Source organism: Urocitellus parryii, chromosome 6, assembly GCF_045843805.1.
Source record: "Urocitellus parryii isolate mUroPar1 chromosome 6, mUroPar1.hap1, whole genome shotgun sequence".
NCBI classification, from domain to species: Eukaryota; Metazoa; Chordata; class Mammalia; order Rodentia; family Sciuridae; genus Urocitellus; species Urocitellus parryii.
This window is the reverse complement of record NC_135536.1, coordinates 157,202,463-157,225,577: the sequence shown is the minus strand read 5'-3', so window position 1 is coordinate 157,225,577 and position 23,115 is coordinate 157,202,463. Positions and strand designations below refer to the sequence as shown.

General features: G+C 37.5%; 1 protein-coding gene across 1 annotated transcript in view; it reads right to left on the bottom strand.

Annotated features, from left to right (window-relative positions):
- Dzank1 (double zinc ribbon and ankyrin repeat domains 1) overlaps positions 1 to 21,326 on the bottom strand; it is a 77,663-nt gene extending 56,337 nt beyond the window's left edge. The window contains exons 1-7 of the mRNA XM_026400706.2: positions 21,218 to 21,326; positions 17,463 to 17,616; positions 9,982 to 10,093; positions 9,043 to 9,045; positions 8,512 to 8,608; positions 7,278 to 7,402; positions 1,218 to 1,303 (exon numbers count right to left, since the gene is read on the bottom strand). Of these exons, the coding sequence (XP_026256491.2) occupies positions 1,218 to 1,303; positions 7,278 to 7,402; positions 8,512 to 8,608; positions 9,043 to 9,045; positions 9,982 to 10,093; positions 17,463 to 17,616; positions 21,218 to 21,326 (686 nt within the window). The remainder of the gene's footprint in view (positions 1 to 1,217; positions 1,304 to 7,277; positions 7,403 to 8,511; positions 8,609 to 9,042; positions 9,046 to 9,981; positions 10,094 to 17,462; positions 17,617 to 21,217) is intronic.
- Between the last annotated feature and the right edge of the window lie 1,789 nt (positions 21,327 to 23,115).

Here is a 23,115-nt window from a genome sequence, read left to right as displayed (position 1 = left end):
CAATCCCCAGTACCAAAGGGGTGCAGGGCGGGGGGGGGAGAAGAATGTGGTGAAATTGGAATTCTCAAACACTGCTGGTGAGAATATAAAAATATACAACTAGTTCACAGAACAATTGAATAGTTTCTTAAAAAGTAAAATATATACCTATCATGTAACCCAGTCATTCCCCTTCAAGATATTTACCTGAAGGGAAATGAAAATATATATGTATGCAATGATTTGTATAAAATGTTCATATCAACTTTATGTGTAAAATGTTCATATCAATCTAGAAATTATACAATACTCTCAATAAGTAAATGGATAAACAAACTGGCTTATCCATAGCATGGAAACTCAATGATAAACATAACAACTCAGCAATGAAAAGCACAGATGTTTCACACAAGAAAAAACATGAATGAATCTCAAAATAGTTATGCTGGTCAAAGAAGCCTGAACCCCCCCCCAAAAAAAAAAAAAAAAGAAAAAGGAAAAAAGAGTACATACTAAATTACTCCACATGTATATGGAATCAAATGCAAACAAAGATATGATGACAAGAAGCAGATCAATATTTACCTGGGAATGAGGAAGGATGAAAAGGTACAATGGCAGAAACTTTTGGAGGTGATGAATTTGCTCATTTTCTTGATTACTGTGATAGTTTCATATATACAGAATATATATATATATATATATATATATATATATATATATATACACACACATACACACACACATATATGATTTCATATATCCTATATAAAATGTTCATATATCCTGTATATAGGAAGATATATATTGTATATATACAGGATACATTTACATATACATATATACGCATATACATATCAATTGAACTCTTTAAATATATGCAGTTTGTCTTATGCCAATCAAGCCTTTTAAAAACTATTCAAATTCATTTAAAAAGCTATGGCAAAGCCAGGTGTGGAGGCATACACCTGTAATTCCAATGACTTGGGAGGCTAAGGCAGGAGTATTGCAAGTTCAAGGCCAGCCTCTGCAGCTTAGTGAAACTCTATCAAAATTTAAAAATTTTAAAAAGGGCTAGGTATAGATGTAGCTTAGTGGAAAGCACCCCTGGGTTCAATCCCCCAGTACTATAAGAAAGAAAGGAAGGAAGGAAGGAAAGAAGAAAGAGATGGGTAGGAAAACACATTGACACAATGTATTATGGTGGGCTTAAAGACAGTAGAGAATGTGATACATACTTGAGGAAGTCTGTCTCTCTTTGAATCCTCATGATCTCTGTTCTTGTCAGACTTTTCTGGCCAGTTATGTGTGCAAAACCAGGAGACTAAAATTAAGAATATAGATACATAGAGGTATATAGTCAATATAACCTGGTAAAGGCTATGGAATAGAAAAATTAATGGAAAATTTTAACATTTGTTACATAATGAATGCTGAAGCATTCATCTTTTTAAACCATGATGTGAAAGGTCCTAAGTAATTATCACTCCAATATCTAACATTTAAAAATTATTCAAAATGCTATTCATAATTAGATATGTATATTTCATTAAAAATAAAAGTTTACAATAAAAGATATCTGAATTTACTATAAACAGACCTGATTTTAGAACTGAAAAACTGTATTCATTTTTTCCTGCATTTTTTTTTTTGGTACATAATAGTTGTCTATAATGATGGGATTTGTTATTATTTAATAGTACATGCACAGGATATAACAATATAATTGGGCCAATATCACTCCCCAGCACTCCCCCCCTCCCTCCTCACCTTCCACCTCCTGGTCCCTGTCCTCTACTGATCTCCCTTTGGTTTTCATTAAATTTGCCTCCCCTTTCTTTTCATTTTTCTTCTCTAACTTTTGCATATGAAAGAAAACATATGTCCCTTGACCTTCTGAGTTTGATTTATTTTGTTTAACATTATGGTCTTTATTTCCATCCATTTTTCTGCAAATGACATAATTTCATTTTTCTTTATAGCTGAATAAAACTCCATTGTGTATATATACCACATTTTCTTTATCCATTTATTCGTTGATGGATATCTAGCTGGTCCCATAGTTTAGCTACTGTGGCTTGTGCTGCTATAAACATGGATATGCTGCATATATTGCTGTAGTATGATGACCTTAATCCTTTAGGACAAATACCAAGGCATGGTATAGCTGGGTCTTGAATTCATTTTTATCAAGGATTGTATTTCTAGGAAACTCAGAAGGACTCATCTATATAGAATAGGTGCAGCAACTGTCTGGTGTTATCCAGAAATATTTAACTCATTTGATTAAGTTTTTATTTTGAACATCCACTTTGTGCCAGGCACTCCAGTATCTAACACAGATACATGGTCCCTGCCCTCAAGGAGCCAAATGCGTACATATATAAAATAGGGTCACCACAGAAACATTTGGGTTGAGCCCCAGGAACTTAGATGAGGGAATAATCACATTCACTTGCTCCAGGCCTGAAGGGCTTCTCAGAGATGGTAACAACCAGATAGGCCTGAGAGAGTAAAGTTTGTCAAGTGAACAGAAAGACAAAGGGAATTCCCAGGAGCAGAAACACACTGGTAAAGGCACCATGGCAGGGCAGGGCAGGCCCTTATCTGTGGCTGGAGAAGGCACACAAAAGGAAAAGGCTAACCCACAGTGAGGGTTTGACAATAGTAAAATGTGCCTACCATGTCACAGCGCTTATCTCCTTGACATTCACCATACCCTCTGAGGGAGGTTACATTACCCCCATTTTATTTTAACATCTTATTTTGAGATTGTTTCAAACTTACAAAAAATCACATGGATAGTACTCCAGTCCAGCCAGCCTGACCAATTGTTTACATTAGAATTTTTCTCCATTTTCCTTCTTTCTCTACCTCTGAATTATGTGAGAATAAACTGCAGTGGTAATGTTCCTTTGCCCCTAAATAACTGAGTGCGCACTTTGTCTCTATATTCCTAGTGTAAGGAATACCTTACACTAGGAATATAGAGATATACCCTGTTGTGTAAGGTGTCCTCTTACACAACAGGGTATTGAAGTCAGAAAGTTATCATTAAATGGTACACTACTACCATCTCATCCACAGATCTTGATTTAGACTTCATCAGTCATGCCGATGATGTCTTTTACAGTTTTACATTTTTTCCTAGGACCACATTTGGGCATCATGTCCCTATTGTCTCCTCTGACCTAGAGTAGTTCTCTCTCTATTTTTCACGAGTAACAGACCAGTTAATTCAAAGGATGTCCTTTGATTTGGTTTTATCACATGTTTCTTTATGATTGGATTCAGTCATGCATTTTGACACAAATTTCAGAGAAAGGATACTGTGAGCATGTGAGTATATCATACCAAGAGAAATATATAATTTCCACTTATGAGATGAGAATGAGGCAAGAAAGGTTGAGTCACTTGCTTGAGTTCATGTTGACAATATATGTAGTGAACTCTAGGCCTACCTGTCCCCTGTAAATTTTTGGTCCACCACAATGCCAGGCTTAGGACTTCAGATTTCATTCTGCAGGCAACAGGGGTAGTGGGGAGAGATGACAGCCACAGGGTTTTTTTTTTTTTCTTTCTTTTTATTGCTTTCAAGTTACATCTAACAGGCCTATACCAGAAGTCACAAAGTGGTGGTTCAATTGGCTAAATATGGTGTGCTACTGAGTTTCCTTTGGCCCGTGGACCATTTATATTGGCTCCCACAGTGTTTCAAAATTTAATAATTGCCAAAATTCTAAATAAGGTTATTAAACATAATGATGTAAGTTTCTGGCTTCTTGTGCAAATCCATTAGACGTGGCAACACTAAATCTATAGTCTCTCTTGTCAGTAGTTGTATGGAATTGAGTAGAGTGACCCCTTTAGTTCACCGGGGCATTACACATCATCACAGAACTCACATCCCTTGTGCCTTCACATTAAAGCCAGTATCAGCTGCCATTTACCTTCTACCCTGCTGCCTGACTCTGAAAGCACCCCTAGGCCAGATACTAAACTCAGAGGTCAAGCATTGCCTCCTTAAAGGTTGCTGACACATTTTAACACTCAACAGTATCACTAATTCCAATATTTGATGAAGCAGCTGCAAATGGGATTCAGTTGAAATGTTGAGAAGAATATCTCTCTCTCTCTCTCTCTCTCTCTCTCTCTCTCTCTCTCTCTCTCTCTCTCTCTCCATATATATTTGGTACTGGGGATTAAACCCAGGGGTGCTTAACCACTGAGTCACATGCCCAGCCCAATTTTGTATTTTATTTAAAGACACAGTCTCATTAAGTTGTTTAGGGCCTCACTTAGTTGCTGAGGCTGACTTTGAACTTGCAATCCTCCTGCCTCAGCCTCCCTAGCTACTGGGATTATAGACATGTGCCACCGCACCAAGTGAGAAGACTCTCTTAAGAATATGAAGAACAATAGTAGAAGAAAAATTTGTTGTGGTTCTTTTTGGGCCTCCCTGGCTTTCTGAATGTTAGTCAAATTCCCCAAACTTTGTCTCTATATTCCTAGTTCTTTAAGATTCTGGATCTTGGGGCTGGGATTGTGGCTCAGAGGAAGAGCGATTGCCTTGTATGCATGAGGCACTGGGTTCAATCCTCAGCACCATATAAAAAATAAAATAAAAATATTGTGTCCACCTATAACTAAAAAATAAATATTTAAAAAAAAGATTCTGGATCTTGGAATCTTTATGTATCATCTCACTCTATCTTTCCCTTGAAAACAACTCTTAAAACAACTAAGTAGGCAAGGTAATCCAAATATTCAGGCAAAACCAGACACATTCAAATAATTATGGCCCATGTGAGACTGTTTTGTTAAAAATAGTTATTGTGCTTGACTTATACCATTAATTCTTCAAAATGATACTTTTTATCTCAAAAATATTATTATTTGTGCCACACTGCTCTGCAGTGGAGTTGAGTGTGCTCATGGGTCCAGGTAATCATTCTTTCCAGAAGATTGAGAAGGGCAATTTTCCATTGCAGAGGTGGCTGCCTTTTTGTTTAGTGGAGATTGCAAGCAGACTATCAGATGTGTAGTCCCTAACCTGGACTTTGTGGTTCACCAAAAAAATACGGTGATTGGGCATCTGGAAGAACGCAGGAGATCAGGTGGTGTTACACCTCAGCATTGGAGACTGGAAACGAAGGTAACTACTTGACCTCAGGACTAAGATAATTGGCTTTCTTGGCTAGGGATTCTGACTGGACTAATCATCAAAGTCAAATGTGGTCTTCATCCCAGGTTTATGGACTAAAACTCTTCAGGAGGTTTTCAGGAAGTGTAGCTGGGAATTTACACATATAGTTACATTTCCTCCAGGTAATTCTGATGTGGAATCAGATTTGGGAACTAGTTTTTTGTTGTTTTTTTTTTTTGCCTCTTTTGTATTTAATGGTAAGTATGAGCAGCATCGGAATCATAGGTATACCAGAAACAGTTGTGTTTAGATAGAAATGTAACTCCTGGTATATTCTACTTGGGGCTCAAATAGGAGAAAGACAATAAGAGTTTCTGGCTTGACCTTAGATGCCAAAAAAGTCTAAAATAGATTTTATAAACATTGAAAAATCAAAGCACTATAATAATAGTAGGCAATTAGTATACATGTATCTTTCTTGTGTTATAGTAGTGACAATGTATTAATACGGCTTTTATTAGGATCTTAAACTACTTCCATCTTGCCAAGTTCAATGAACAATTCTCTGTGCTTGGGTAGGATGAAGTCTCAGCAACGTATGACATAGATGACCCCTGCTTTCTCCTTGAAACTCTTCCTTCACTTGGCTTCCATGGCACCACATTCTTCTGGCTTTCTTTCCACTTCTCAAACTCCTCCTTCCCTGCATAGCATCTAAGTTGAGGATTTTGTCTTGTGCTACCTTCTCTTCATCTTCTGAACCCCCTTAGCAAGAGATCTCATTCAGATTCAGCTCTAAATACCATCTATATATGAAATTTCCAAATGTATATCTTCATTCCTGACCTCTTGGCTGAGTTTGAACTTACACATACAATAATCTGTTCAACACTCTCAACTGAATATCCAATGTGCCCTTGAACACTTGCTCTTCTCTCATCTTGCCCATTTCAGTTAATGGTACCATCATCTCTAGACGCTCAGGCCAAAATCTTGTGAGTCATTCTTGGTTCCTCCCTTTCTCTCATCCCATTTATCTATTCCCTCAGTCAAACCTGTTTAGATGCCTATGAACTCCTGTCCTCACTATGTCTACAACCTTTGTCCAAGATACCATCATCTCTTGCCTAGAGCAAATACCTTGGAAATGATGTTCCCCTCGTTGTCTTCTCCAGTCTAATCTCTGGCACAAGAGGAACTTTAAAATATAAATGGAATTATGTCTTATGCTCCATATATATTCCCCTTTCAATTAGAATAAAATCCCAATTCTTTACAATGGGACTAGCATTTGTGATTTTCAACCATGTTTGCACATTAGAATCACTTGACAATGCATTTTTAAAAACAAACCATGCCAAACAACAAACCAACCCAAATTTTCAAGATTAGGTCCCAGGATTGGTCTGAAACACATTAAGTGAATCTGATGTGCAGCCATATCTGAGAAACACAGGTCTAGGCACTCTGCTCCCAGCTCACCTCCCCCGTCATCTCCTACCTTGCTCATCAAGCTTCATCCACACCAGCTTCCTTGAGATCCCTCACTTTGCTGTCCTCATTTTGATTGTTGTTGAATGCTTTCCCCCAAGGTCTTTACGTTGCCGGCTTCTGAAAGTTCATCTCCAAAGTCCAATTCAAATGTCATCTCTTCAAGGAAGCCCCTCTCCCAATTTAAACAACACTTGTTCTTCCTTCACAGACATTCTCAATCTCAAGGCCTCTCTAACTTGAGGGTTAAATAAAATGCAGATCACTGTGGTCAGACCCAGAGTCTCTGATTCAGCAGGGCCTGAGAATATGCATTTCAAATAAGCTCCCATGTGATATTGATGCTGCTGGTCTGGTGACCCCACATAAGTTGAGAACCATTGATCTACCTCATTATCCTGATTGTCTTGTTTGTGACTCTTACTACTGTTTAACATTTTTTTTGTGTGATTAATTACTTGATTATTATCTGTTTGCCTACAACCCCAATACAATGACAGCCCTATAAATGAATATATAGAGACTTTTCTTGTACAACACAGTATTGCCAACACAGGCACATGGTCAAAAGGCTGGGAAGAGCTGCCTTAAAATAGTTCATGGGAAGCATTAAAAATATGGGAGGTATCTTCACACCCTATGGATTTTCCTTAAAAGTTACCTGGGACTGTTGAGTGGGTGGTCTAGAACTTGATCCTTCATGGTAAGCTGGGATTTCTAATGGGCTTTCTGAGAAGCGAAGATCTTTCAGAGTTTTAGGGTCAGTTCTTTCATCTATCTCAAGGTCTGCAATTATATTGAAAACATTGTTCTGTGAGCATCTGTAATTATGTTAAATCATGCAAATATCTGTGTAGTTAGAAAGCTTTTAAATAAGGGACCACTGTCATCACATTCTCTCCCTAGAAGTAACAATTATATAAAGAGACACCCTCCCCAACTCAGTGAATAAGAACTGAGAAAGGAAAAATAAGCCCAGACTGAGAAAATTATCTTCCTCATTACATTTTATAACATCCCACATCATCCTAGGAAAACAGACAGATCAATCCAATTGTAAGGCTAGATGGTTACATTAGTTCTCCCAAGGACATATATTGTAGCTGAGAAATGTCATAACAGCTTCCTCTTGAAGTAATCTATTGCTCACTTGTTGAGGAAAAATTGTCCTCAAAAATCATAGATTATCAGAAATTCTTCTCTTTCAAATTGTATCAGTAAAAACAAATATCGAAATATTGACTCTTGCCAGGAGAATTTAAGTCACAGAGAGAAGAAGTCTCAGTTTCTAATCCTTGTGCTGAGCTGCATAGTAGGGTCTCTGAACATAATGTTCCATGTGTATCTATAGTTTACAAAGTGACAGAACTTCAGTGCACACGTGATTCTTCAGTTCCCACATAGTTAGCTCTGCTTTGAGCCTATTAAAACTCTGCTTTCATTTATTTTATAAAACTATTTATATATTAATTTTTGAGGCACTGGGAATACAATCCAGGGCCTTGAATATGCTAGGCAAGTGCTCTACCACTGAGCCATATCCCCAGACCTCTTCTTTCATTTCAATTTCAACCAAATGTCTCTCTTTCCCCAAACCCTTCAACTTCTATCTTTTCCCTTGCTTGATGAGACACACCATGATTCCATGGTGTGTGGTCCCCTCAATGCAATGAATCAATAAATATAACACTGTTGGACTGCCTGGTTATCCTTCATGGCTTTAGGCTAGTTAGCTAGGACAACATTATAATTCAAATTACAGCCTACTTTCCTATTCTAGTGTTTCTCACTCCAACACTTCTGCAAGTAAGAGAACATGCAGTGAACATGCAGTGAACAAATTTGGTGGGTTTAGAATAAATAGTGAACCTTATCTTCATGCTATCACATCATACCTGGAAACTTTCTAAGGTTAACATTCCAACTAGGTTTATTTTCAGTGTTCTTATATTTCTTCTTTAATTTTGGTCCAACAAATCCATTTTTTAATTCCTAGGAATGAAGAGATTACATATCACTGGATACCCATTGAGAATGTGAAAATTAAAAGCTACATGATAGAGACAGTGTCATGGCATACATTTCTTCCTTGAAATGGTTTACAGTAGTTTTTACAAAGTGATCTCTGTTTCACCTTACTGTGGGGAAACACAGAGCTTTGAATCTGAGCTTTTGGCTAGTAGCATGTCTACGTCTCAAGTCAAGTGGCCAAACCAGGAAGAAGGAGCAGCACATCAAGATAGGATGTTACATTCATGGGAGGGTAATAACAAGGGGACCAGCAGATCCACGGAGCAGAGCTAGGGTGGGATCAGACCAAGATAGGACTTATGTGCACAACCTGTTCACAGGGCCTTAAATACTCTTATTTCTGACTTTCTCTCCATAGATTTTTTTTTTCTTTATACCTGATACAAACCGAGCACCTGCTGATACATGTGGGCTCAGTCTCTGCTGGCTGCCTTTGCCCTGAACACACTAAGAGCCCCACCCCATGCCTGTACCTACCCTTTGGTGCTATAGCCTCTTCACTGGCTTCAGGTTCACTTAAGGGATACCACCAAAAACTTTCTGTATTAACTCCGACTGAGACTTTTTGATTAGTTGCCTTACCATGAACTAGTCTGTCCTCTGGCCCTGTTACTTGGATCTATTATTATCTATGCCAACAATGCAGGGACTGAAATTTCAAATGTCTTCACATAGCTTGAATTTTCTCCAAAGAGATGAATCTTTGGGAATGAAAATTTCAACAGAACAGAAGTCTATGCCCACTGGGAGCTTCTCCTGGCCTGATGAACCTATTTACCACATATATACTCATCACCCTCTCCTGCCTTCTCTTGAGCAAGGCTTTGAGTATGGCAGCCACACTCTATGCCACCTTGGAGCTTACAGCACATGGCAAAGACTGACAAAGAACCAAATAATCACATGATCAAAGTGATTTTAAAAGGAGATGACTTGGTGCAGTGATAAAACACCGTGTATAAGTTTAATTTAACTGGAGTTTACACAGGGGGAAAGTTACAGTCAAGGCAAGAAAGCCTGGCCAAGAATGAACACTGATTACTTACATGGCAGGCTAAAATTTTCTGCTTTCTTTCAGTAGGTAAGGAAGAGCCACTGAAGCCAGTGGAGCATGGGCAGTGTTGCTGGGTAGGAATTCTAATCTCTAAAGTGGAGGAGAAATTGACCAAAGGTTGAGGAATCAGTGAAGATACTTCGCAATGGCTGATACTGACTTTACTTAAATTAGGACCTGACTATAAGCAGAGGTGATATAATGAAAGGGAAGGTGTGCCCACCGAGAAGGACAGACGAAGAATATAGTAATAATCTGAATGTATAATATCATTACTTGCCTTTGAAGAAACTTTGAGAATATTTTCAACATTGTCTTCAGAAGAAACTGTATTTGGTGGTTCATAATCTACCTGAAATACCTTAGTTACAATTCCACTCTGTCTGCAGTCTCTGAAAATAAAAAAAGAGTGTGTTATGCAAAGATTCAAAGAAAAGGTAGCTAGCAATTAAAATGACTCTGTTTAAAGTTCCTTAGTCTCGGTCTGAAATGTATTTCATTTTAAATTGAAGAAATCAAAACTTAATTTTCAAGTCTTTCCTTATCTCATTCTGTTTGGGAGTCTTTAACTGTGTAACAAATCACCTGCTGTGGTCAGAATCTTAAATATCCCCAAAAAGCTCACATGTTGAAGGCTTGGTCCCAGTTGATGGTACTTGTGGAGGACAGTAGAACCTTCAGGTGTTGGGGACTACTAGAAGGAAATTAGGTCATTTGAGGCATGCTCTTGAAGGGGATATGGGACCCTGGCCCCTCCTCTCTGTTTCCTGGCCACCGGGAGGTAAGCAGCTTTGCTCCATCCCTCATTTCCTGCTGGGATGTTCTGCCTTCCCACAGGCCCAAAGCAGTGGGGCCAAGTGACCATGGCCTGAAACCTTGAAACTATGAGTCAGAATAAATCTTTCTTTAAGCTGATTTTTCTCAAATTTTTGTCATACTGATGGAAAGCTAACACAGTACCCCACAAATGTAGTGCCTTAAAACACAAATCTGTGGATTAACTGGTCTCTGCTGGGCAGATCTCATTTGCTCTCTTTCATGTGATTGACATCATGTGTCAGGAGAAGTAGAGTCAACTGAAGGCTCATTTGGGCTGCATTTCCAAAATGTGTTCTTCCCTCAAATAACTTCTTTCTCTTTTCCCCTTCTCCTTCTCCCTCTCTCTTCTATCCCCGCTCTTTTTCCATATAGATAGCTTGAACTTTCTCACAGTATGGGAGTCTCAGGTGATCAGACTGCCTTCATCGTGCCTGGCTTCCCTTCGTGTTTATATTTCCAGAAACCAATTCTTGGTGTATTTATGTGATGTGTTTATTTTATATATACATAATTAATCTAAACAACCACAATCTACCTGAGAGGCTATAGTAAAGAAATAATATGCCTGGCTTTCTGTAATCAAAGGATACTTGCAAGTTCACTGGCTAGAGTGAATCACAGGTAGCTAAACACTGGGAAAGCACTTAAAAATATCAAAACCAAATTTATAGATGCATAAATGTGTGAATGCACATATAAATGATCATTTATATTAACTACATGCTTAACTCATTCACCTCAGGATCCAAGTCATCTGCAAGGTCACCTTTGGCTCTAGGTATGACATTTAAAATCTAATTGTCCTCCTCATTAGCACACTTCCCTGATATCACAAACATCTTCAATCAGGGATCATTCAGATTCTGAACAATCACAGAGCTCCCTTAATGGGCACTTCCAACCCTGTAGAGTGGAAGCCTGATATCTTGCACTTATTCTACTGGTGTAAGGCCCAGGTTATCTCCCCTACCACAGCTGGCCCTTTCCTTGGGGACCTAGATAATGCATTCACCCATGGACTCTATCCCAGCTAAAAACAGCCCAAAGTCCAGCTTAAGTTGCCTGCTAAGTAGAAGGACTTCATCCTGATTATGATCCTCAAAAAGGACTAGGTCTGGAGTTGGAACTGTAAATCCTACTCAGAGCCCAAATCCCATTTGAAAAATATATAAACTTTTGATAAGGGCTAGATTCTGGAGACCTTAACTATGTATCTTTGGAAGTATCAATATGAAGTACATCCAAACAGAAAATTATTTTTGTGTAGCTCTAGACTCACAATAAAATACCAAGGTACTTGAATGGCTGCAAGGGAGTTATGAAGCTGTATCTATGGATATTCCACAACTTGATCTAGGTCATATTTTCTCAACCCACTGAAAACTACTGAAATTTGGGGTTAGATAATTCTTCTTCAAGGGTTTTGTCCTGTGCCTTGTACAATGATTAGCAGCGTCCCTGGCCTCTGCCACTACAAGCACATTATCACCCTACATATGATAACTAAAATGTTTCCAGACATTATCAAATGTCCTGTGGGGGGAAAATTATGCCCAGTTGAAAACCTCTAGTGTAGGAACTTAAAAGGGTTGAGTAAAAACCATTTGTTTACCCAGGCATAAACATTTCAAATATGAGGTATGTCTTTTGAGTTGGTTCACACAATAGCAAATATCAATCTTTTAGCTCTTTGCTAAGAATCAAAATAACAAACAACAGCAACTGCTACTGCAAGTGTGAACCCAAGTGTTGTATTAAGTGTGTTAATTCTAATCCTCACAACAGCTGTCAAATTCTATTAACTTCATTTAACAAACGAGAAAAATGAGTCAGAAGTCCACACAATTTAATCAAGGGCACACAGAGTAAGTGATAGAACTAGGATTAAAAATCCAAATCTGAGGGTCTCTAAGCTTTGTCCTCTTTACACATCATTAAACAACATCTCTCAAAGTAGTTTTCTTCTTGCCTTTGTAGCTGCCTATGTAGATAACATCTGGATCTACTTCTTCACACAAACAGAACATATTGTACTATCTCTTGGAATTTGCCTCTACACAATGAGCTTGAATTATGACCTCCAGGTAGAGAAGTAACATTTTAGGGCATATTATGGGTGCCAAGGGGCTACAAATGGAGGTCTATGAGATGAGCTGCAATACACTGAAAATCTTTTTTCTCAACCATTGTTGCAAAACTGGAGAGTCCCTCATAGTTCTACTGAAGAAAACAATTATCCTCAGAGGACTCTGAGTCCAATTCCATATCTTCAGTTCAACGTAGTTTTTAATCTCTACTGAGCTTAATTGATTGTGACCCCTATATGAGGTTAGTGAGGGAGAAGGCAGAACCCTGCAAGTTCATTGCCAACACACTACCAAATGATATCATACCAAGATGGGACATTGCTGACCACAAAGGAGACTTTTAAAGAAGCAAGACAAATGTCAGAGAGTGTACAGACTCTGGACTGGATCATCAATATAGGTCACTTCCCCTTCTTGAGATGTTCCCAAGTTCCTGGTCCCTCCTGTCCACATATGTTCTTTTCTCTAACCATTCTTGGATGCAAAATTCACACACACACATATATCCACCTGCAATGATGCCCTATTCCTTTCTTTTCATCCTAGAATTTCATACTTCAATAAAAATATATTTACAAAACATTGTGTTTATCAAATATCTATAAACAAAAACATATTTTCCATTGCTTTATGTCCATTGTGGTCAATATTGGCTGCATATTGGAATCACCTGTATATTTGAATAATCAGTATTTAAAAATATTGATGCCTGGGTCCTATCCCCAAGAGTCTGTTATTTAACTGGTCTGGGTGTGACCTGGGCATCAGGATTCTGCAAAGCTCCTTGGGTAATTCTAATTTGCACCTGTGGTAGACTGGTAAAATAATTGGTCCTCCTAAAGCTCAGGAAATTATGCCAAGAGTTAACAAATAGAATGGCACCAAATTAAAAAGCTTTCTGCACAGCAAACAATTATATAATGTGAAGAGAGAAACTACAGAATGGAAGAAAATCTTTGCTAGCTACTTTTCTGACAGAAGATTACTATCTAGAATATATAAATAACTCAAAAACTTTACATCCAAACATCAAGTAACCCAGTTAATAAATGGGCAAATGAATTAAACAGACACATCTCAAAAGAAGAAATGCAAATGGCAAAAATATATTTAAAATGTTCAACATCATTAGCAATTAGGAAAATGCAAATCAAAATAACACTGACATTTCATCTCACACAAGTCAGAATGGCAGTCATCAGAATACAAATAATAATAAATGCTGGAGAGGATGTAGAGGAAAAAGAACACTTTTACATTGTTGGTAAGACTGTAAATTAGTACAACCACTATGGAAATCAGTATGGATATTCCTCAAAAGATTAGGCATGAAACCATCATATGACCCAGCCATACCTCTCCTTGGTATTTATCCTAAAAAATTAGAGTCAAGAAACTACATGCTCATGTTTACAGCAGCACAATTCACAACAGCCAAACTATGGAACCAGCCTAGGTGTCCGTCCATCAACAGATGAATGAATAAAGAAAATGAGGTATATACACACAATGGAGTTTTATTCACATAAAGGAAAATAAAATTATGTTATTTGCAGGAAATGGATGGAAATAGAGATCATTATTTTAAGCAAAATAAATCAAACTCAGAAGATCAAGGGTCACATGTTTTCTTTCCTATGTGGAAGCTAGAGAGGGAAAAGGGGAAAAAAAAGTATGCAGGACTCATGAAAATCAAAGGGACATTAGTAGAGGAAAGAGATCAGAAGATGGGAGGTGGGAAGGAAGAGGGGAAGTGCTGGGGCATGATACTGGTCAAATTATATTGTTTATATATGTATGTATGAATATGTATCAACAAATCCCATCATTATGTACAACTATCATGCACCAATAAAAAAACGTGGAAAAAAATAATGAGTTCTGAGGCACCACCATACCTCTCTGCATCCATACCCTTGTAAAATCTCCTACCACATTGACTTTGGGTATGGCCATGTGATTTACTTTGGCCAAGTAAATATGACACAAGCAGAATCTAAAAAAAATCTGCAGGACTTGTCCTTTCTCTTATTGCATTTTAGAACTGGGGCACCTTGTAAAAACATAAAGATATCTTGCAGGAGACATGGCTCCAGCCTATAGCCAGCACCAAAAATGACATGTAAGTTAAGCTTTCTGAGACCATCCAATTCAAAATGAGCCAAAAACAAACAAACAAAAAAAGACAGCTATGTAACTGATCTCAGGCAAGATCATCAGAAGAACCACCTCCTGAATACACATCAAAATACTGTGCAGTGGCACACACTTATAATCCTGGCCGCTTGAGAGGCTAAGACAGAGGGATCACAAGTTCAAGGCTAGCTTCTGCAATTTAGGGAGACCCTGAGCAACTTAGTTAGACTGTCTCAAAATAAAAAACAAAAAAGGTTGGGGATGGGGCTCAGTGGTAAGGTGCCCCTAGGGTAAATTGCCAGTAGCAAAACAAAACAAACAAACTGAAAAAAATTCAAAATACTGACCCACAGAATAATTAAAAATGCAATTGTTCTTTTGAAACATTAAGTTTTAGAATGGTTTGCTATGCAATAATGACTAGCTGATTCAGCAAAGTTGAGAAGAACTGGTTATGTAATTTCAGATATCCTTTATTTATTATTTATCCCTTTATTTATTATCACAAAAGTTAAGTTTTGTAAGCTGTTAAAGTTATCAAGAATAAAAAGCAAACATACATAATTTTGTCATCAAAGGCAGTGACTGCTAAGGTTTGGCATGTTTTCTTCCAGTCTTTTCTCTATGCATTTTAAAGTGCAGTTAAAGTCATAAGTGTAAACTTGTACCTTATTTTTTTCCACTCTTTACATAATAAACATTTTCCTCTGTCATTTGAAATTTCATGACAATTTTTCCTTTTAATATGTTAATGACCTTCAAGTGTTAGCACTCTCATTTAAAGTCCTTTGACTCCTTACTAAGAAATTACCTTAAGTACCTAGAAACTGACTTAAATAAAGCAGTATAATTTCCATAAAAAACTATTTTATCTAGGAACAATGTTGCACACCTGTAATCCCAGAGACTTGGGAGGCTAAGGCAGGAGGACCACAAGCATGAGGCCAGCCTGGGAAACTGAACACATCTGAAATACTTTGGTGTTACTAAAGCACTCAGTGGGCACAGAGAAAGTTCGGTGAGAATGTCAAAATACTTTCTACTGTTTCTAATTTTTAATGATAATTGAGATGATTTGTTTTGATAGAAGTGGCTTAGAGGAGAGCGGAGGGGATGTGGGGATAGGAAAGATGGTAGAATGAAACATACATTATTAATGTATGTATATATGTAACTACATGACCAATATGATTCTGCAACATGTACACTCAGAAAAATGAGAAATTATATCCCATCTATGTATGATATATCAAAGTGCATAAATGCATTCTACTGCCATAAATAACTAATTAAAACAAATTTTAAAAAAATTTAAAAAGAAGTGCCTTGGTAAGTGGGAAAAAACAAAATTCCAGTATTTAGTAAATTACAATGATGCATTTAAGGGGTTATTTTGCCTCACTCTTTTTTTTGAGGGGGTACTGGGGATTGAACTCAGGGCACTCTACCACTGAGCTAGATCCCCAGCCCTATTTTGTATTTTATTTAGAGACAGGTCTCACTGATTTGCTTAGTACCTCTCTTTTGCTGAGGCTAGCTTTTAACTCACATTCCTCAGGCCTCAGCCTCCTGAGCCACTGGGACTAACAGGCATACACCACTGTGCCCAGCTTCATTTTATCTTTAAATTTTTTTTTTTTTTTTTTTTCAGATACCAAGACAATCATCTTTGGTAAAGTTGCTCCTCTTTTCAAAAAGTCATGTAGTGGGCTGGGGTTGTGGCTCAGTGGTATAGTGCTTGCCTAGCATGTGTGAGGCACTAGGCTCAATTCTCAGCATCACATTTAAAAAAAAAAAAAAAAAAGATATTGTGTCCATCTACAGCTAAAAATATTTTTTTAAAAAAAGGGGTCATGCAGTAGTTCAGCCAGCAGGGGGAGTCTGGGGCCAACAGGTATTTGGTTTGGCGCTTAAATAGATTCCCGAAATGTGGCCAAACCGGTCAAACCGGTCTTGCTGAACAAAATGATTCTTCCATCACAATCACACAGACTTGCTAAGCAATTGAGGCTTTTCCCCTACAACATATGGTGAACGTTTCCAAATTAATAGTGTTTTCAAAAAGGTTTCAAAATGGTTAAAAGGCACCAAGTGGGAAAGGAAGAATAAAGTGGCTAATGCCCTCCACTTTTGTGAAAAGACAACAGCTTCAAAGATCAATTAAATCGGGGCTGAGGATATAGCTCAGGGGCTGAGGATATAACTCAGTTGGTACAGTGCTTGCCTTACTTGCACAAGGCCCTGAGTTCAATCCTCAGCATCACCAAAAAAAAAAAAAAAAAAATCAATTAAATCAATACAAAATGAAAGAGTGAATCATGGTGCTGTTGTAGGCTGCATCCTGAGGAATAAGAACCATCCAGTAAATGCAATGCTTTCCTCAGAGCCAGGAGAAGCTCTTTAGAGGAGGTTCCCAGCCCTAGGCAGGCTCTTTCTTCCTGAAGATCCAAAGTGGAATTTGAAATAAAAGCAATGTTAATACACAATGATACTTCATTGAGCTTATTGATTTCACTTCATTGAATGCACTTATGATTTGTGCACTTTACAGCATACCTCAGTAAAATGCAAATAAAACAATGAGTTACTTGTATATGCTACAATTAAGTTTTTTGTGTCTTTCTAATGCAACACTAATTCTCAAAGGAATAAATAAGTAAAATCAGAACATAATGTCATTATATTATAAATCAGTCTGATCACCACTTTCTTAACTTACTTAGAGACTGCAATAGCTTTAACTTGTATTTTTCCATCAGGCAGAGTAATAGGTTTTGTATACTTAAACGTATTATTTTCTCCATAACCAATTCTCTTCAGAAATTCAGGTTTGCTGCCATCCAGGGTATAATATATGTTGACATCTGGGGTATCTGAAAAATTCAAAACAGGATAACTATAAACTAACACTAAAGAGGCTACCCCTGAATAATGCTTAAATGTCAGTTATTTGAGGAGTTTCTACACATACATATAAACATATGAAAATTCACACATGAATTTGAATATATATATGAAAATAACTAACAATAATTCTTTTTCTGTGTTAGCACAGTGCTTTACATGAATGAGCTCACTTCTTTTTTAAAAATAAAATATTTATTTTTTAGTTGTAGTTGGACACAATATCTTTATTTTACTTATTTATTTTTATGTGGTGCTGAGGACTGAACCCAGGGCCTTGCACGTGCTAGGTGAGGGCTCTACTGCTGAGCCACAATCCCAGCCCAAATGAGCTCACTTCTGACTTCATCTGCATAACTCTATGAGTCCCTATTTTATGCCCATTTTCTAGATGAGATAACTGAGTCCCTAAGAGATTAACAAATTTGCTAAATAATAGATGCATTGTGGTATGACTTCTGGTCAGTTGAAACCATGACCTATGCTCTTGAACCATTATGCTCTTTTGTGTCTCTAACAGGGCATTGATACAAATAGAATAGAGGTCAGTTTTTAAGATAACACCATCCACATAGAAAACAGAAACTAATTTTTAATTTTTTTTTTTTTTGAGCACTTCTTCATTCATTTTGTTTTGTGGTGTTGGGGATTAAACCCAGGGCCTTGCACATGCTAGGTAAGTGTTCTACTCCTAAGGTATACCCCCAGCCTTGAGCATTTCTTTTCTTTCTTTCTTTTTTTTTTTTTTTTTTTGGTGGTGGTGAGTATGATACCTGGCATTGAACTCAGGGGCACTTGACCACTGGGTCACATCAGCACTATTTTGTATTTTATTTAGAGACAGGGTCTCACTGAGTTGTTTAGTGCCTTGCCACTGCTGAGGCTGGCTTTGAACTTGTGATCCTCCTCTGTCAGCCTCCCAAACTGCTGGGATTACAAGTGTGTGCCACTGGGCATGGCAGAGCCTTGAGCATTTCTTAAGAAATGACTTATTATATTTTTTTTGGACTTGGTAAATGATTCTTGTAATGCCTGAAAAAAATTAAATGCAGGCTGGGGATGTGGCTCAAGCGGTAACTCGCTCGCCTGGCATGTGCCAGGCTGGGTTCGATCCTCATCACTACATAAAATAAAATAAAGATATTGTGTCCACCTAAAAAACTAAAAAATAAATATTTTTTAAAAATTAAATGCAATAAATTCATGATTAAAAATTCAAAAGTTTAAAAATGCTATACAATGAAATTCTCCCTCTTAGATCTCACATTGGCTGTCCAAAGACAACCAATGGTATACTGAGTGTCCTTCAGAAAACTTTTATTGGGCTGGGTGTGGTGGTACACACCTGTAATCCCAACATCTCAGGAGGCTGAGACAGGAGGATCATCAGTTCACAGCCAGACTCAGCAACAGCAAGGTGCTAAACAACTCAGTGAGACCGTGTCTCTAAATAAAATATAAAATAGTCCTGGGGATGTTTAGGGTTTGAGTGCCCTTGAGTTCAATCCCAAGTACCAAAAAAAAAAAAAAAAAAAAAAACTTTATTGGTACATATAGGTATATAGTCTTATTTTCCCCTCCCTTTTAACACTCATGGTGGCATACTATATCCTGTTCCACACATTTCTTTTCTTTTTTCAATTATTAACATGTCTATTTTGACACATAAAGAACATTCTCTTTTTTTGTTATGTCTGCAATCAATCTCCTCATACAGGCGAACAACAATTTAACTCTCTAAAGATGGACACTTAGATTGTTTGCTTTTGCAAACATAAGCATTGTAATGAACAATCCTATAAAGAATTCTTTTTGTAAGTACATCTGTAAAACAAATACGTAGAAATAGTACTAATAGATCAAAAGGTATGTACATTTGTAAACATCTTTAGGATAGTGTCTAGCTATGTTGCCCAGGCTGTCCTTGAACTTGAAAGTCTCCTGCTACAGTTCCCTGAGTAGCTGGGACTCTAGGCACATACCTCTCTGAGCCTGACTTTGCATTTGTACTTTTGATTAATATATTCAAACTGCACTCCCTGGGTGATTAAGCAACGTACACTGCCACCCGCCATGCATGAAAATGCCTATTTAACCACAATCTCCCCGATAAAGTATGTTACCTATTTTTCTTTTAATTTTGTTAATTTCTGAGATTGAAAAAATAGTATCTTTCCAGGCACAGTGCCATATACCTGTAATCCCAGGTATTTGGGAGGCTGAAGCAATAGGATCACAAGTTTGAGGACAGTTCAGCAACTTTGTGAGACCTTGTATCAAAACAAAAACTTGTATCAAAATAAGAACTATGAGCACAAATATTTACATTTTAATTTTGGTCCCTTATTTTTAAAAATCAAATTAGCTTTTAAGATAAAGGAGGACATAGTATAATGTAACCATATTCTTAGTTGGAATTCTTAGTCTAGGAAGCATAGGAGACATACTAGAAATGAAGGTAGTTTGTATACATTTATTAAAATATACAATTGGAGTTTCAAAATCTTTTTTAGACAAATATTTCTTCAAATTTTGGATCTATAAAGCTTTCATTTCTCATGTTCATTAAATGTACATGTGTGTGTATGTATATAGATACATTTAAAAGTTTGAAGAATAAATATTACCAGGAGATATATTCTCTCTTTTATTTTTATAATAGTTAAAACGTATTTTATTACATGCTAGATCCTGTTCACCTCACATATATACCAAGTCACTCAGTCCTTACAATGGCTCCAAGTGGCAGATATGACTAACTTTATCTTACTATAAGGAAATTGAGACTCAGAAAGGCTATGTAAAGTGCCCTAGGTCATCAGATGTTGTCAAAGCTGGGATTCCATTTCTAAACTGAGACATTTGAAAGTCTGTATTAGTAAGTTAAATTTATTTATTTAATATTTATTTATTTATGTATCTTTAGTTTTAGGTGGACACATTATTTTGTTTTTATGTGGTGCTGAGGTTCGAACCCAGTTCTTCATGCATGCTAGGCAAGCACTCTACCACTGAGCCACAACCCCAGCCCATAGTAAGTTAAATTTATTATCCAAGCAAAATAACAAGCTTCCTGGGAAAATTAAATTAAATTTAAATTTTTTAAATTTTTTAATTTAGGGGCTGGGGATGTGGCTCAAGCGGTAGCGCGCTCGCCTGGCCTGCGTGCGGCCCGGGTTCGATCCTCAGCACCACATACCAACAAAGATGTTGTGTCCGCCGAGAACTAAAAAATAAATATTAAAATTCTCTCTCTCTTTCTCTCCTCTCTCACTCTCTCTTTAAAAAAAAAATTTTTTAATTTAATTAAAATTAAATTCAACTAAGGTGAATCAATTGGAACTGTGTACCTATATAAATGAGAGCTTAGTCAAAGCTAACCATTTTAATCTAAATATATACCATGTTTTAAATAACCAAAGTACAACATTGTTTGGAATTGTGAAAGTTTTACAAACTTCCCAACATCCTGAGTATAGAAAGCATATAAAGAGATAAATCAGCAACCACATGAACACAAAGAGTATGACAATGTTATTTTAAACAATTTCCAACACATGTGATTCCTACCTGATTTCATTTCCAAAAAAGTATTGTTATCAATTTCATGATTTGCTTTTCCAGGTTGAGGCACTCGAAGTGGTATGATCTGAGGGACACACACCGAACCAGCAGTCATATTCTCTCCTTATATAAAAAAAAGGATAAAAATAAATTATATTATGCACCTATATCTGAATAAAGAACTGAAGAGCAGCACGTTACTTAAATATGGCAAAATTAGTGTAACCTAAAGAGAATATTATGAGTATGTCACTTACAAATATCATCCCATTTAAATTGAAATAATTTACATTATTTTTGCTGTTGAGAAAGAGCATGAATGAATGAGATGGGGTAATGGAGCATTTTAAATGGACAAATTAAATGGCTAAAACAGAACAGAGACCATCACTAATGCTCTGAACTCAATTCCATCTGGATTATTATAACCCTTTCTATCCTTCAATTATTGGGCCATCACCCTTGACCTCAAGCAAGTCATCACAGAGGCTGACCAGAAGGAACTGTGTAGGTAGCACAAAGTGTTCATTTAGAGCCAACTCTTCTGAGAAAGCTTCAGGTCCATGGTCCAGGAACCATCACAGTGGTTCTTAAATTTGATAGCTACATAAACACTTTAGAAGGACTGCAAAGCATCACTTCTGAAGAGAAAGGAAGTTAGTACAGATATAAACAGTGATCAACAAACACAAGTCTCCCACTTTAATCTGCTGTACTTATAAATTATTAATTACCAGTACAGAGGCCTTCCAAGAATATGCCTTCCAAGAAGTTGGAAAGTGCTAATTATAACCTCCATATTCACTCAACTTTTAAAGTCTAATTTTTGCATCCTCATTTTTAAATTTACAATTTTCCATACACTTATGCATCAATTTATGTTTGGGCATTAGACTATATCTAGTGTCTTTAGTTTTGATTGTGGCAACTCTTACACACAGTTGCTCTGAACATCTTTGCATTTTCAGTCTCGTCAGATTGTATTAGTGGGATAACTAAACTTAAGGAGTGAACTTAAAACCTTCCTTGTTGGATAGTTCCAGATTGAGAGCCAAGAATATAAACTGTGGGAGCAGGAGGATCACAAGTTCAAAGCCAGCCTCAGAAACCTACGGAGGCACTAGGCATCTTAACGAGAACTTGTCTCTAAATAAAATACAAAAAAAAAAAAAAAAAAAAAAAAAGGGCTGGGGATGTGGCTCAGTGGTTATATGCCCTTGAGTTCAATCCCCAGTACAAAAAAAAAAAAAAAAAAAAAAAATCTAAACTGCGGATACTCTTAGCGCAGCACTGGGCCTGACAGAAGTGTGACTGAACACGGAACACGGGAGTGCGGGAGAACGTGCCCTTGCGCACATTTCCATTCAAGTGAGAAGCATTTAAAATAAAAATACTTGAAAAGACATAAATAAATAATTGATGGATAGAATAATTCGCGAGTGGAACTAGTAGCTGCCCTTGGGAGGCCAGTGGGCCTCAAGCGAAGGAGACCGAGAAAAATGTCTGATCCACTAGATTCAAACCGCAGAGGGCGGTCAACAGCACCCCACCACCACCTCCCAACTACCTCCACCTGCACCATCTTCTCGCTTATAGGACCCTATAGGGTCCTCGCCCTGGTCCATCAGGGGCAGTCAGGAACGCCTGCGTCCTTTAGTTGGAGTAAAGGAGGCCCTCCTCCTCCTCCAGCAGTCACGAGGACCGAGATCAGGACCCCCAAGGCACTTCAGCCTCCCCCAACCCGGTTGCCTGTCTCTCACCGCCTCTTGCAGGCTCCTTTGCCGCAGCCCGGGTTACCACAGACGCGGTGAGCGCGCTCCGCCCACTGGGAACTAGGAAAATGATTGGCGGAAAAATCGGCCTCCTAGCAACCAGCCCCGCCCCTGTCACTGGGCGGAGAGATT